Source organism: Strigops habroptila, chromosome 1 (genome assembly GCF_004027225.2).
Source record: "Strigops habroptila isolate Jane chromosome 1, bStrHab1.2.pri, whole genome shotgun sequence".
NCBI classification, from domain to species: Eukaryota; Metazoa; Chordata; class Aves; order Psittaciformes; family Psittacidae; genus Strigops; species Strigops habroptila.
In genome coordinates, this window is record NC_044277.2 from 13,063,869 (window position 1) to 13,080,709 (window position 16,841).

The 16,841-nt window shown below is 43.3% G+C and overlaps 1 protein-coding gene across 1 annotated transcript in view; it reads left to right on the top strand.

The window, feature by feature from the left end:
* Window positions 1-16,841, top strand: part of SNTB1 (syntrophin beta 1) — a 112,529-nt gene that overhangs the window by 69,102 nt on the left and 26,586 nt on the right. The window contains exon 3 of the mRNA XM_030487285.1: window positions 3,429-3,636. Coding sequence (XP_030343145.1) covers window positions 3,429-3,636 — 208 coding nt within the window. The remainder of the gene's footprint in view (window positions 1-3,428; window positions 3,637-16,841) is intronic.

The following is a 16,841-nucleotide window of genomic DNA, read 5'->3' on the forward strand; positions in this document are numbered from 1 at the left end:
TTTTTGCTGTTCGAAAAATATGGAAATGCCATCAGTCAGCTGTTACACAAAACGCGTCATCCAAATGGATTGGCGAATCAAAGCAGTGTAGGCTGGAAGGCAGAAAAGGGAAGGGTTTATAGGTACAAAATGCTTTCAGCATCCGATTGCAGTCAGAGCCCATGGGTTTCCAGGAAGATTTTAAGTTTGGTTTAGTATTTCCATCCCAATTGACTGAGGAGACAGGAGTCCTGGATCTCTAGCAGAAATCTGCAAGCCTGGTTTCTTAAGCATACTTTAGTGCCCAGATCTTACAGCAGTAACCAGCAGCAGAGTTCAGGCAGTTGAGAATTTAGACTTTCATCCTTAAGGTATGAGATAAAAAGGCACCCTACCTAGCAGCTTCCACAGCAGTGATGCTCGCAGACATATTCCTTGGGCTGGACCAGTGCCATGGGTAAAAGGAAACAATTTCAGGGCTGTCAAAGCAGCATTTATTCCCATTTTGAGCTCACTTTTGAGAAGTGTAATACCTATTTTCCAATCTTCCTGTCATGCAGCTCAAGGAATGGGGTACACTTTCTGCAGTTGTTAGTGCATCACCATCAAATTTTGATGACTAACAAGCAGGCCCCAAAATAGCCCCATTAGAAGTCACTAAGGGATGATATTTCAAGAGTATTTTTGCAAGCATGGCTCCATATGTGTGTGTGCATATATATGCTAGAATATATACATTAATATCACAGTAGAATATGTATATATTAGAATATGCATAGTTTAGAACCCCTAAAACAGAATTTTTAAGAGCTGTCTAAATGTTCATTATTTTAGGGGACAGAATACTGAATATTTCAATAGCCACGATCAAGGGAAATAAACTTTGGTGAAAGCCGAATACTTGTTTGTAAGTTAATCCACTTGCTTTAAGTAACAATTTAAGCATTTTCAAAATTGGAGGGAAGCAAGTTGCATTTGGAAGCTCTTTCAGTTCTAGATAATTTATTTTTAAACCAGAGGCTGCTACAACTCTAACTTAAAAAGGAGTTGTTACACAAGTTTGCTGCTGTTCCTTTCCAACTGAAAAAGCAGCACATTCTGATGAGTCTTTATAGTCCTTGTTCAGCGATTTATTTACTACACGGTACGCAGTGGCTCTGGAGGTGGGAGTTCCCTTATAGAAACCACAGGCTTAGTAAAGAGCATTGTTTCACACAATCCATACAGTGCATTAACGTTTTTCAAAGTCAGCACAACACTGCTGTGCTATCCAGATACTTTTTGTCTTCAAAAGAAGTATTAAAATGGGAGGTAGAGTGCAGGAAATTCTGAGTGCTGGTCCTGACTTTTTCCCTGCCTTGTCTGGGTAATGCACCTTTCCACTTTTTTGGTGGTGAAATGGCAATGCTGTCACTGACCTTATTTGGTGCGAGATCTCCCACCAAGAAGTGCCCTATAAGCAATAAGCAACGTTTACTGATTACCACAATGTACTTTGAAAAGTCTGTGTAGTTTGTTGATAGCTGCCTACAAGAGTAAGTTCGAACTCAAGCCCATATGTTAGTGGAAGAGCAGTGTTTCTAATGGAAAGACAGACCAGAGTGTGGTAGCTGTACATGATCGTAATGATCATTGGACACAAATGGCTAAATCATAACTGTCAGGGACAGCTTTTTCTCGCAGTTCAGAAAGGAAAGTGTGATTGGGAACATGCCTATCTATGAACATAGTTTTCTTATTCACCAACCCTGCATCATCTGTTAAGAAATTTTCCTTTTGGTACCTGAAGTTGAATCCTCGGTGCGTCCTGGCACATTTAAATAGCTTTTATTTTCAGACAGCGCTGAGCTCCAGCAGTTTTACTGAAGAAACATGCATTATTGTGTTGGCTTAGTGCTTTCTGAAAAATCAACCCACTTTTTAAGCTATCCAGAAGTGATTTAGAATCCTGAACAGTTCAGCTGCTGAGTTTGGAAAATCATGACCTTTTCTATCTTTAGAGCAGTGTCTACGTGGAGACCTCCCCTTCCCAAAATGGACAAACATGAGAGCAGCAGTCCTCTCTCTCTGAGCCCCAGAGAGCTGCACAGATTGAGTCTCCTTGCGTTCTGGGTTCTGCTCTGATTTAACCAATTAATTAAAACATCTTAATTGTTAGTTGAGTTCCAAATTGCAGGATTTTGTAATTGCATAACAAATATTTGCATTACAGTACTGTTTCGAACTTCAACCTGAATACATTCCACTGAACTAATTACTTTTCTGCTACAGAAAGGAGTCGTTGTGTGTTCCAGAGGTTGGGCAGCAATACACAGGACAGAAGTACGTGTTTAGGCTCAGATCCCAGGTCGGATCTGTGTGGGTAGTGTTCAGGGGCAGTCACTGTATGTGTGTAATGAAAAAATACAACTGTAATATGGAATTGAGTGATGGGCAATGACCAGGGCTTGGTTTATAAATTGCTATATAAAGATAAACCAGACTATTACTTTGTGGGTTATTTAATAAATGTTCAAGTAAAAGCGGCCCACAAGCTATGAAGAGCACACAAAGCGCCACTAATAACTAATAACTTCGCTGAGAACAGAGCTGAAATAGCTGCTGCTGCCTCTCAAAGCATTTCTGTTGTTGTTAGTAAAGGTGTTGGCACAGGTCCCATAACCATGATGGACAGGATGAATTTTCCTGAAAACTGTGTTCATTTGTGCTTTTCAAACCACAGTGGTGGGGTGGAAGCCCACAGGATGGTCTAGTAAGCATGTTTTTTGGGAAAAAAATGTCTCCTCACAGGAGTTTGGAAAACTGTGTAAGATGCCTCCTAGCAGCAATCATACGTTTGCGGTTAGCACTTTCTTGCTGCCATTGTTAGCAGAATCTGAATGGAGCATTGAGGATGTTGGTAAATACCGGAGGTGGCCAGTTGCGGTGTGCTTCTGTTCGATGCGTAGTGGTGTCACTGAAACCACAGTGCAATCCCAAGAAAACTCCTCCATTTGGGTTAACGGTGGTTTTCCCTGCACATGTGAAATAAACACATTGAGAAACTCAGGATGTGCCGTGATATCCAACTAAAGAAGGCAGCAGCTTATCCCCGGCTTCTCCACAGTCATCTCCCATGCAGTTCTGGGTGATTGCCATGTCAGTGAATGTGAAGAGGTGAATGCTTCTCTTGTTTTTATGTTTGAAACTCCTATTGACATATTATATGTGGGGTTGCATCAGCATCAGCAAATCCCCTTCTCAAGGATTTTACTGTAATGCCAGTACAGACCTGGCTTCAGTTAGAATGGCGCTACTCTATTCAGGTGTTGTAAAGGTAAGTTTTTAGTGCTAGGTCTTGATACCAGTATCTTTCTTTTTAACTCATTGCTAACACTAAGCAAAGTAATAAATTTAGCTGCCTAACAGTATCTGAGTGAACATAATGTTTTTCCCCTCCATTTTTCTAGACTTATCGAAGTTCATTCACCTGATGCCAAGCACACCGTGGTGCTCAGGAGTAAGGATTCAGCTACAGCCCAGGCCTGGTTCAATGCCATCCACTCCAGTGTCAATGAGCTCATCCCCAGGGTCATTGCAGAGGTCAGAGACCAGCTGGGTAAAACAGGGATTGCTGGAAGTCGAGAGATTAGGCATCTAGGCTGGCTTGCAGAAAAGGTAATGAAAACATTCTTATTTTCATTTCTAAGCTCGCTCTTTCCCTCTTTTTCTTTGTTTCTGAATTCAGCCTTGTCTGGAAGTGGAGACGGTAAATGAGGTTCTGGGTTTTGATTTAGCTTTCCATGAAGACCTTTCTTTTCTTAATGTGCCAATTTTAATTTTTGTGGTTTTAAAAAAAAAAAAAAATATATATCTATATATATATCCCAGAGTCTTTGCTTCTATATGCCAGTTAGCAAAGGCTTTCCTGAGGGATCAAAAGTCTCATGATCTTTCAAGTTCAGGAATGGGACATAATTCACAAAGCCTGACACCAGCCTTGAGCTCCCCTACTGTTATGTCTCTTGCTCACGTACATGAGTTGTCACCTTCCTACTCTCCGCCTGAGAAGTAACCAGTTACTTGGCCCACAGTCCACCCCTTCACTGTGCCTGGCCGTAGGAGCTGGGCATTGTCTGGAGCACGAGGTGGTGTCCCCACTGCGCCTGGGAGCTTGTTCCTTAATTGTAACCCTGCATTTGAGCTGAGCTTTGTAGAAGGCCGAGCTTGCAACTGCAACTCTTAACCTGTGTCTTGCACAATTTGAGTCTCAAAGTATTTTATGTCACAGGGGAAACCTGGTGTTCAGTTCAAGAGTAGTTTGGGATCTACTGACCTGGTGAAAGCTGACCCATGAGTGCACAGGGGTGGTAGTAGTATGAGATGACCTAGTTTTAAATCAGTAGTCTCAGAATTTGTTTTAGGCACTGTACCAACTAGTAAGTGTGGATTTGCTATGGTAACAGCATCAAGATTATGCCTAGAAATACCTTCCGTCCGTGTAGTGCCCGGGTGGCCATTCAGAGCATCTTTGCCTCTCCAGCTGCCATCTCAACCTCTGCATTCAGCACAGGTGTGGAAAGCTGTGATTGCCCTGAAAAAAACACTGTACATTTTAGCTCTGTCTGGGATTTTGTAGATGACAATATGGGAGCCATAGGTGCAGGTGCTGTATGTCTATCTACTGCCCTTTTAGAGGGCACACCATTAATTTTTAGCAAAACGTAGGTTAACCCACACCACCTGTAGTAAGGCAAAGATTGCAAAAACCTTTCAGGAAGACTTTATATGTTTTCACGTCCCTCCGTCCAAGCTTGCAAAGTGAGGAGGACAGCATAACTCTGGCTTAGTGCCACAGAAAATGTAAAAATTTGAGGGAATAATTTGAGATTAAAACACCAAAGCACGGGTAGGTAAATATTAACAATATTAAACTGTATAGCCATGCATGGGATCTTTAATCTTTTTTTCCCTTTTGTATCTGTTTCTATAAACTCCTGAAAAGATGAATATAAGAGGCGTTTTGTGTTCAAAATCCTCTTCTCTGAAAGGGTAACAGCTCTGTAGCAGATCTACAGACCTGCTACATATGTAATATGTAAAATATTCACAGGTCATTTTAAGCAGACACATGGCACACTTCTGCTTTATGGATTTCCTCTCCTTACAGTTAATCCACAACATCCCATTCACACATTTCTTTCTCCTTTTATTGCCTTATGGACTGAGATCTTATTTCATGTTACTCATTATGGACTGGTTCAAGGTCCTGCTGAATTTAGTGGTGAAACTTGTGTTGCCTTTAATAGAGCCAGGCTGCAGCTCTATGCATGTTCCAGTATATTTAAAGTGGCTGTCATCAAGAATTAGCCTTGAGAGATTTGCAGTGACATTGTTTCCCAAAAGCCAACATGTTTTTTTACTAAACTAACCATCCAGAGCTGTGCAATAGTAATGAGTGAGGTCAAAAGTTCCCTACTTCCTCTCATGTTGGAGGCCTGTTGAAAAGCAGAGAAAATCACTACGTATGTTAAAAAGCAATGCAAAATTGCTTTTCCTTTGTTACTCAACTGTGGTTTGTAAAGCCTGTGTTAAAGAAATATAAACTGCAGTTTGGGAGAAGAAGGTATATATATTATATATATGCAAAGTGTGTATTTTTGCACTATCATCTTTCAGAGATGGTGTTCAAGGCAGCTAGGTGAGGTGCTGACCACAGGGTAGTTCTTAGATGCTTCTTGTGCAAAACCTGGGTTTGCCAGCGGGGAGAGATTAAATTTTGCAGTAATTTTTGGAAGCACACCAGGAATACCTGTGTGCTTCCATATAAACCCAGTGGTGGGTTGACCCTGGCTGGACACTAGGTGCCCACCAGAGCTGCTCCATCACTTCCCCTTTGCAGCTGGACGGGAGAGAAAATATCACAAAAGGCTCATGGGTCAAGATAAGAGCAGGGGCAGACCACTCACCGATTACTGTCATGGGCAAAACAGAATAAACTTGGGGAAATCAGTTTAATTTATTACCAGTCAGTCAGAGTAGGGTAATAAGAAATAAACCCAAATCTTAAACACCTTCCTGCTACCCCTGTCTTCCTCCTGGGCTTAACTTCACTCCTAATTTTCTCTACCTCCTCATCCCCAGCAGTGCAGGGGGACAGCGAAGGGAGGTTGTGGTCTATTAATCACACGTCATCTCTACTGCTCCTTACTCCTCACGGGAGGACTCCTCACACTCCTCCCCTGCTCCCACAGGAGACAGTCCTCCATGGACTTCTTCAACGTGAGTCCTTCCCACAGGCTGCAGTTCTTCATGAACTGCTCCAGCGTGGGTCCCTTCCACGGAGTGCATCCTTCAGGAGCAGGCTGCTTCAGTGTGGGCTTCCCACGGGGTCACAGCCTCCTTTGGGCATCCCCCTGCTCCAACATGGGGTCCTTCCTGGGCTGCAGGTGGAGATCTGCTCTCCATGGACCTCCATGGGCTGCAGGGGCACAGCGTGCCTCACCATGGGCTGCACCACAGGCTGCAGTGGAATCTCTGCTCCAGCACCTGGAGCACCGCCTCCCTTCCTTCTTCACTAACCTTGGTGTCTGCAGAGCTGTTCCTCTGACATTCTAAACTCCGTTTTGAAAGGCATCTTAGACTGGAAGTTTTAAGACAGCTTTTATGGCATCACATTATGTTACTTACATAGCACATCCTTACAGTGAGTTCTCAGCAAAATGGAACGATGCTAAGTGAGATGAATTCCTCGGCTTGTTTAGGGAATGCAAAATGTAATCCCATAGAAATTTCACTGTAATTTGCTGTGATTACTCGCTGCTTTCATTAAGTTATTTCCTGGTTTGACATTTTTTATATGTCTCTGCTCTAAACTTAGCTCTAAACTTCAACCTTTATGGTACTACAAAAATAGATTCATTAGCAAAGCCTCCCTCAGGTGCGTAACATTAAAATAAATAGTAGGTTATCTAAGGTACTAAGCAAATGCATGCTAACAGGCTTCTTACCCCTTCACCAAACTTCTCTGTGAAGACAGCCCTAAATTTGTCATCTTCAGCATGAAACATCCATCTCACAGGTCCACCATCAGGTCCCTGGCTGTGCCATGGGGTGGGGAGGGAGGGTCCATTTGCAGGTAAAGCAAAGAGCTCTGCATCACTTTAAGAAAGCAAACACTCACTGTGGCATTCTTGTAGGTAAGGAGAAAAACAGCCAGAAGCAATCATTAAAGATGCCATATTCCCCCTTTTATTAAGGCTCTAGCCTTGTCCTGACCTTGACTTTATGGGAAGGGTTTCTGAAGCTTGTCAGAGATTAGGGAAATGTATTAGTCACCAACATCCTAAAACTCTTCTGTAACAAAGAGGAACGTCGAGTACTGGTTTGTAGTAAAGTGTGTGCTCTCCTCATCCCCTTTTCTTTCTTGTGTTTATCGTTTCACTTCAGCAAGACCTGTGGGATTAACAAGCATGCTAAGCTGGAGGGAACAGCTACATGTGGGTTTTAATTTTTCCAGGTCTTTTGGTTTTTTAATGCTCCCTGTAAAGATACTTTTAGTGACAAATTACAAAAAAAGAAGTTAGCGATGTCATCCTGAGGACCTTTTCCATGTGTGTGCTTGTTGTCACTCTTCTTTCCAGGAATGCTTCCAATCCTTGCAGAAATGTATTTTCCACCTCTCTATGTTCCCCACTTTTTAATAGTTCTGCACATCCCATGGCTTATAGAGGAGCTGAAACAGGCATCACTGCTTTCCTCCTCACACTTACCCACCTATCATTGAGTTCTTTTGTGAGGAGCACATCCTACTCTTGCACTGGAGAGCTGAAACACTGAGGAAATGGTAGTTTATTTTATCACTCGTAATGTCTGCTCAAGTAGACTAAGATATTGTTAGCAAAAGCTTTATCTACATTTTTGCCTCTTTAATGCAAACTCAAAAAGGTATTCTGGCTAAAGTGGTTTTGCAGAGGTAGCTTTTGCCAGTTCATCAGTCAGCCACACAGGCAAAAGCATGACTGGTTTCAGGGGAAGGTGAAGCTATAGCCGGATGCCAGACTTGTAGCTGGGTCAGTTAAAAGAAACAATAAAACCCCGAGCTGTATGTCTCTCCCTGTCCTTGCTGTGCCAGTGACACTTCACATGTAGGCTTGGAGGACAGAAAAAGCACTTTGGCAGCCAGAGACTGTTCTCTTTTCTGGATGTCAAATACCTTACAGGCAGTAAGTACAGGCTGCTTAAAGTGATCTCAAAGCTCCTTTGAGAAACTTAAAAATAGGAGTTGCTGCAAGTTGTCTTTTGTAATGTTAATATCTGAAGCTGCAGAAAAAATCTTTTCTCACCAGAGCTCAACCCCAGCGCTTGTTTCTTGTTCACGTTGCTTTGCCTGCGCAGGGCAAGTGTGTTGCTGCTCCCACAAATCTGGTCTGGGGATCAGAGAGGAGAAAACACTTGATATGGGATAGGAAGTAACCAAAGCGGCACAGGGAATCGGAGTTGTTCTTACGCTCCTGACACTATCTCTGAAATGAAAAGTGTGTTAATATACAGCAGGCTGTTCAGTCTCCTCAAATCTTAGACAACCATATCATGGTGTTAGAGCTGAAGTGTGAGCGTGTCACAGCAGTGTGATCTTCGGTATCAAGCCGTTATTGCAATGTTATATTTATCTTCCTGCTGTAGCTCTAATTCAGAGGAGTTAGTGATAACAGCAAGATTGTGAGCCATGCAGGCTGTCCAAACAAGATGTAGGCAAATAACATGACAGTGTATTTGAGGGTTTTTTTTTCCCAATATGAAATGAAATCATTTCTGTTTTACCATTTCCTTTGGAAGTATGTTCACTGGTTAGCAAAACAAATAGACGGCAACAGACATGGGTTGTTATTCTCATCACAGACAAATGAGTTTTCAAAGAACCAAAGAGAGGCTTGAGTTTTAAAATTTTACGTAATTTCCAAATTGTAAAAGCCAGCTTAAAATGTCTTTGCACATGAAAATCACCAGCCCATCACATAGTTAAAACATTCTGCCTTTATTTGACATTGTGAATATCTGATTTTAAGCACTTTCCTGTGAAGCACAGCAGCTGCTAGGCAGCATTTTAAAAACTCTGGCAAGGTCGTATCCATGGTTTGGGGCTGTTGCCACCCCCCTTGGCTCTCCCAGCTCTTCATTGCAGTGGTGGCAGTGCTTGTCTGACCCTGAGCCAGATCAGATAGTTACGCTGGTAGAAAACTCATTACTTTCAGTGGGGTAGCATTAGTTTCTGCAGGGTTTATGAGAAATGCAAGTCCCAGTACAAGAGAAGTAGCAAGAGCCTGTGGCAAGGGTAAGGGCATTGGGAAGCTTCTGTGCCTGGCAGGATCATGGAGCAGATTCTCTGGAAACCATGCTAAGGCACATGAAAAGCAACTAGGTGGTTGGTGACAGCCAACATGGCTTCACTAAGGGCAAATCCTGTCTGACCAATTTGGTGGCCTTTTATGGTGGGGCTACAGAACCGATGGATAGCGGCAAAGCAGTTGACGTCATCTACCTGGACTTGTGCAAAGCATTTGACACTGTCCCACACGACATCCTTGTCTCTAAATTGGAGAGGCATGAATTTGGTGGATGGACCACTCAGTGGATAAAGAATTGGCTGGATGGCTGCATGCAGAGAGCTCAGTGTCCAACGGGAGACCAGTAATGAGTGGTGTCCCTCTTGTTGGCGTTGGGATCGATCCTGTTCAGTATCTTTGTCGGCGACATGGAGTGCGCCCTCAGCAAGTTTGCTGACGACACCAAGCTGTGTGGTTCGGTTGATACGCTGGAGGGAAGGGATGCCATCCAGAGGGACCTTGACACGCTTGTGAGGTGGCCAATGCCAACCTCATGAAGTTCAACAAAGCCAAGTGCGAGGTTGGGGCAATTGCAGGCACTGCTACAGGTTGGGCAGAGAAGAGATTCAGAGCAGCCCTGCGGAGAAGGACTTGGGGGTGTTGGTTGATGGGAAACTGAACATGAGCTGGCTTCAGTGTGTGCTCGCAGCCTGGAAACCAACCATATCCTGGGCTGCATCAAAAGAAGCGTGACCAGCAGGTTGAAGGAGGTGTTCCTGGCCCTCTACTCTGCTCTTGAGAGACCTCACTTGGAGTATTGTGTACAGTCCTGGTGTCCTCAACATAAAAAGGACATGGAGCTGTTGGAGCAAGTCCAAAGGAGGCCATGAGGATGATAAGAGGGCTGGAGCACCTCCCGTATGAAGACAGGCTGAGAGAGTTGGGGCTGTTCAGCCTGGAGAAGAGAAGGCTGCGTGGAGACCTCATAGCAGCCTTCCAGTATCTGAAGGGGGCCTATAAGGGTGCTGGGGAGGGACTCTTCCTTAGGGACTGTAGTGGTAGGACAAGGGGTAACAGGTTCAAACTTAAACAGGAAGTTTAGGTTAGATAGAAGGAAGAAGTTCTTTACTGTGAGGATGATGAGACACTGGAACAGGTTGCCCAAAGAAGTGGTAAATGCTCCATCCCTAGCAGTGCTCAAGGCCAGGCTGGACAGAGCCTTGGGCGACATGGTCTAGTGTGAGGCACCCCTGCCCGTGGCAGGGGGGTTGGATCTAGATAAGGTCCTTTCCAACTCAAACCATTTTATGATTCAATGAAAAAGGACTGCCTCATTAGGTAATGTGTAACTCTTTCTCTGGGCTAGCTGCCTCATCAGACTGCACAATCTGAACCAGCATCATGTTCAGGAATAAAAACTGGGTTATGTTAATCCCCAGGTCTTTCTTCTAGCCCTGGAAAATACCTGTGCATGTTTAGGCTGAAACTGCAGCAAGCTTTGGATTGTACTGTGTCTTAACTCCCAGTGGAAATCAGGGTATGGTTTAACCAGATAAATAACCTGGTAGAAACATGGCGTTTGCTAAGTAAACTACTACTCAAATGCTTAATTTCTTTGCAAGGAATTTACATTCCTGTAGTGTGGTCTCTTTTGCAATTTCTAGTCTCTGCAGGGCTTTTTTGTTCTTTTCTTTCAGTCTGTTTTCTTTACTAATTATCTAGGTATGTTTGGAAATACTAGCCATTTGTAATACCAGGAAGAAGAGCAAGGCAATTTGGTCCTGGCCTCCTGTTTTGAGTGGTTAGAGAAAGATACAATTTCTCATATTGACAATATACAGCTGGTCATAATCTTAAAATTGATCTGACCTTCTGGAGATTACACATACCTCAAATCGGAAAATCTTCTGTGTCCCCTAAATTAGAAATTGTGCTTTTTAAATCCCAGCTAATTACTCGCTGTGGAGCACTTACATCCAAATGAAGAGTCCTGCTTTTGCCCTGTGTCACTTAACCTTGCAGCTTATTAATTCCGGAACTTATTTGTTTGCTTTGTAAAACACCACAACAGAGCCCTTAATTACATTAACAGTCTTCATTATCTGGGATAACGATCAGCCTGTTCTTAGGAAAGACGTAAACCTGAAATAGCATGAAGAGTAATTTCCTCTCCCAGCTTCAGCAAGGTTCCTTCACAGGCCACTTTTATCAGCAGTGACATCGTTCTCTTCTTGCTGTAGGTGCCTTCAGTAAATGGGTATATTAATGAAGACTCAGGCTGAAAACAGCCATTTCATTCACCATAGTGTTTTAAATGCTTTGCCAGTCTTTATCCGTAACACACATGCTATTTCTGCCCATGCCACTGAGAGCTGAGCAAGTGATAAATCAAAGTCAGGCAGAAGTGCTCAGTGCAAGGGGATTGGAGAGAAGAATAAGTGTATATAAATCATGAAAAATTATAGGAGTATGATGGTAAATTCACGAAGCACCTGAGCTCGAAAGTCTGTATTTCTGTAGTACAGTTTGGTGGTTGTAGTGAAGGAAAACCCCTCTATAAGGTAATTACAGAGCAGAGGTAGTGAGTGAGCACTGCTGGGCCTGTGGTAGTCTTCAGGTGTTAAATTATTCTTGCAGAAATTGAGCTGAAGTGTAAACCAGGGCCTTGCATGTCCCCTCGCCCTTCCCATGAGGGCTGTCTTAGTTCTAGCCGGATCCCAGCAGAGGTAATCACATCCTGCCCGCTCTCCCTCTGCCTTAGTTTTGATCTAACCACCCTTAAAACTGACATAACTTTTGCCATAAAATACGGCATATTGCTATTGTTGCTCCTATGAACCCCAGGAACAACGAGAAAGATCCTTGTTAATGTCACCCCACCATGGAGTTTTATTTAACTTCTCCCTTCCTGCATCAGGAGGGATTGTGGGCCTGGAGGCATGATTCCTGCCCTGGCAGCCGTGCCTGTATGGGCATGGGGGGACACAGCCATGTGGTGGCCCATGGCTCTGCTGCGAGAGGGACCTCTGCAGGTGTCCCCCCAACAGACCCGGGGCAGGGTTTGAGAAGGGAAATGATGGGCTGTAGCTTGGAAGTAGGAGAGGATGCTGAAAGGAAACGGGGGGGGGGGTTCACTGCCTCCTGGGGTGTGGGAGCTGTTTCTCTCAGTTCCTCCACTATGGTGGGGTGATGGCTGTGAGAGCACGTCCTGGCGTGGTCCTGAGTGCCAGCCACTTTGCACAGAAGGGCATGGATGCTTAACTCCTTCTTCCACATAACCAAACCTGAACTGCTGCTTGGCTGGGCTGGGCTGGACAAGGAACTTTCTAGATTTTGGTAGATGAGGGATTTTCTTCCCAGATCTTGCTGAATTTTCAGGATTTTGGGCCTCTCCATCTTTTGCCTTGACAGCTGCAGTTGAATCTGTCCAAAGGGTCCATCTGCCCTCGCACATGTGCCAGGTCAGTTCACCTTTTGGGGCTTCGCAGGTTTGAAAGCCCGTGTTTGAACATAGTTGCAGTCAAGTTCAGTTGGAACAAAACCACGAAAGATACAGGTATGATGTGAAGGAAGGCTTTGATTCCCTTCCTTCAGAAGCAAGTGAAAGGCCTCCTTTTTTCTCTCAGCATCTGACAGTAAACGTTACAAGACAATGAAGGAATTGGAGGCAGTGATGTTCCTTGGTTTTCAAATGTGATTTAAATGCAGCATGAACCTGTCCTTTTAAAACACATGTTGCATAAGGAAGCAGAGACTTCTGCTGAACCCATATCCAGCCCTGCCGACAATGCCCAGAGGCAGAGGGTGCCATTCCCAATTATTTTAAGTACTTTAGTGCCAAAACAAATGTTCTCCTCTTGTCCCAATGTGTTTCTGCCTCCTTCTGCTGGTGCAAGTAGGATATCAGCAGCTGGTGGGGTAGGAAACGGGAGTGCCTGTTCTTGCCCAGCTGTAGGATGCAGGGTGGGAGAAAGCAGACCAGCATGTTGATTAGGGAAGGTGTGGAGCTCATCCTGGGCATTTGGAGGTGCTGTGGTTATCCGGGGTGGGGAAGCTGCTATTAAGGCAGTGCTTTGGGGCAAACTCAGCTGAAACAAAGAGCAAGGCAAATGCAGAATGCGCAATAGGAAAGCCCTGAGCATCAACGCCATTGACTGCGCTGACCCAAGCAGTGTTGTGGACACCCAACTTGCCCTCCAGCCCGTAGATCCCACTTCAGTTGTACAGGACAAGCAGACTTATTCTTACATCCCTGGGGTTGATCTGCCCTGAGTACACATCTCTGCGATGTAATCAGTGCTGAGAAAGACGGTGTTTTGTAAGAGCTACACCCTTGCACCATGTATGTTTCCTCATTTGTCTGCATTTTTCTGCTTACTGGCTGCATGTAGTGAGTTTGAAAGGAAAAGGATTGTCTGTCTTAGAAAATCCGACATTTTCCAAACGTTAAGTTCCCATTGAGCTGTGTTTTCTCTGTTCAAAGTTACCTTGTTCTCATTTTCTGTTTTTTTGTCTCCTGAAGTTAAAAATCACCTTCAGGGGAATGGAGGGGTCCATTAGGGGCGTGTTGACCTTCAGGCTATGCCCAGTATGAATTCCTCTCACCCCAGTCATCAAGGGTTTTTTTCTAGCACAACAATACTCCCATTTCAGCTTTTTGATTAATGGCATGAATAAATAGATTAGAAAGCAGCAGAATAGGCCATAAAAAAATCTGCTTCTCTCTGCCCTGCAGACCTTCTTCCCCTAGGACCCTGAGCTGATCCCCAAGGAGAATGCTTCTGGCAAAAGCAGAGGCATTCCTAGTAAAAATGCCCTAATTTAGAGGAAAATATTTGTTTTCTTTCCTATCTTTTTGCACTGTGTTGCCCCATCCTGCTCGCCCACTCAGCTTGCAATCAGAGGTGCATTGTCTCTACCCACAAGTGCTTTTAGGACAGATGACCTGGTTAATGTTTGAGGGGTGTTGCGGAAGAGCAAAGTATCAGTGCTGATATGAGCAGAAGCAATACATGCCTTGTATCCTGTTTTTGCCAAACAACTGTTAACAGAGAAAAATAAACATATTTTTCTAAAAATACCTTGAGGAGAAGCTGTGTTCTCTGTTGGAAAGAGGGGTTGACCTTTAGAAGAATAGAGTTTAAAAAAAAAACAACGTAGTGAAGAGGAAAAAGTTATATGTGTTGTAATTTTCACTGTAGCAAGACAGTCACTCAAAGCAGACTCTACAAATCCAGTCCAATTTTAATCCTCAACTTCTGTTTATGTAATAGGTTCCTAAGGCTATTAACGCCAGCCTTTTACCTTATTATTGTATCCTGTAAAAATAAAATTACACCCATAATACCATGACAGCCCTTACAAAAATGTGCCATTAGACAATTATATTGCAACACAGCAACTCTGGAGACTGCGGGGAAGTATTTCTCGTACAGCCTAATTGTTGTATCAATAGCATTTTCAACACCCTGGTTACTGGGGAAGAAAGAACATGATGATACCATATGTAAAATAGCGTATTTTGAAGTACTGATTCCAGGGCCTGACTGTGACAAGAGTGCTTGAGTTATGACTGAAATCCTTGTAAGAACTGTACTTGAAACAAATCCATGATTGAAAAGGTTTCTTGTATCATTCCTCTTCTCTCTCCCACTCCTAAACTAGTGTCTGTTTTATTGTAGTTATTTTGAGATGGGAAATGTTTTGACACTGGAGTTTTAACTAAAAGAAATACTAGTGCTGATGAAAAAGAAATACTAGTGCTGATGAAAAAGAAATCCTTTTATTTCTTTCCTCCAGATCCTTCAGTTCTGAAGATTTATTTCTGCCTGCAGAGTTACCCTCTCTGCTTAACTGGGCAGTAGTTGATAGCGTGCATCGCGATAATTAGTCTAACAAGTCTCCTAAACCCCAAGCCTCACAGCTACCTTTAAGTTCCACATTGCCTTTACTGCAATGTAAATAAAAGCTTTAGGAAAGGAATGAATAATAAAAAAATTGATAGCGAGGAAGCCTCCTTGCCCTCTCTAAGGGGTTTCCTCTTCTCATTTTTAATGAGGCCCATATTAGTTGTCATTTGTACCTTCCCTGATGAATAGTTTGGAAGAAAAGCTTTCTCTGTGCACAGCAAAATTTGTGCCAAGTTGCTGACCTTTGCTTTTGGTGGGACCTCATTTCAGTCTCAGTCCCAAGCCCAAACATATTGTTGGATCAATCATGTTGATTGTTGGCTCTGATAGTAATGTGCAGCTAATGAGTTGCACGGTATACACATTAACCTCAGACCCGACAGCGCTGATGCCAGGCACAGAGCAGAATCATGCTGGGGCTGCAGGAAAGAAATACAGTGCTGGCATCTTAATAGAAGAAGACAATTAAAAACAATAGAGCAGTATCACAGGTTCACTGCTTGTGGGATGTAGGATTTAATCAAAGCAGAAAAAACCAAACCATCTTCTGTCTGTTCAGGAAAAAAATAAAATCTTAACACTATAAAGGTGCTTTATGAACTGTGAAATAGAGAGGAAAGCCTGAATGTTTAAACAGTAAGATAATGATTTTACTACCAAAAGGGAATCTACTTTGGGGAACAGCCATTGCATAACATTAGATTTAACCTTGTCAGAGATTACCATCTAATGATTATCATGGCATTGCAAGGAATTTGGGAGCACTGCTATATTTTTTTGATTAGTAGATACCTTGTTTAGCAATACTTCAGCAAAGTTCTGTCCTCAGAAATAAAATTCTTAAGATCTATTGTTGAATTACCACAAACAGCCAGCATCACTGGTTTTGAAAGCAGCTGTGCCTGATCGCTTCCAAAAGTAACACTTCCATTGAAGGACCAGATTCTGATCTCATTTTACAATTGTAAATTTAGGGAGACACAGTATTTTGCTAATCATCCACATGGAGAGATGGGCAGAAATCCCAATATGCACAATATCCTTCTCCTGGCTATTTTCCTCACTTGAAAGATTAAGAAAGAAAGGAATTGTTGCACAATGACTACATAGAAGGCAACATTTCCAGTTTTAATGTAAGCCCTAAATAACCAGCTGCAGGGGACAGAGAAATAGAGATGGAATAAATGTCATTTCTACAAGTCACACACAGTTTTATGTTCTCTTTGTGCAATGAAAACTGATCAATAAAGCTGAAGGACTGTTACTGTTTCAAACAGCAAATCCAGTGAAATCAGATGGAAAAACCCAAAGTACATAGAGATGTAATCTTTGGTGTTCACGTTAGACTTTGGATGCAAGATAGGAAAAACAGCCTGAAAGGGATAGAGTGAGAAGGGAGTCAGTGGGTAGGGCAATTCAAAACAGGATCTTCTGGAAGAGCAATGTTCTCTAGGTGTATGATAAACTGCCCCATCGTTGCATTGTTCTCGGTAGAGTTCCCCATACAGGCAGCATTACCAAGGCCTGGAAAGGGTGGAGGTGAAAGAAGTGAAGTGGCCTCACACTCATGTGAAGCATTTGGGATGTATCCTATCAGGTATACCGTAGGGGTAGAGGAAGTGGGTGGTGGTGTATCTCACCTGACCTC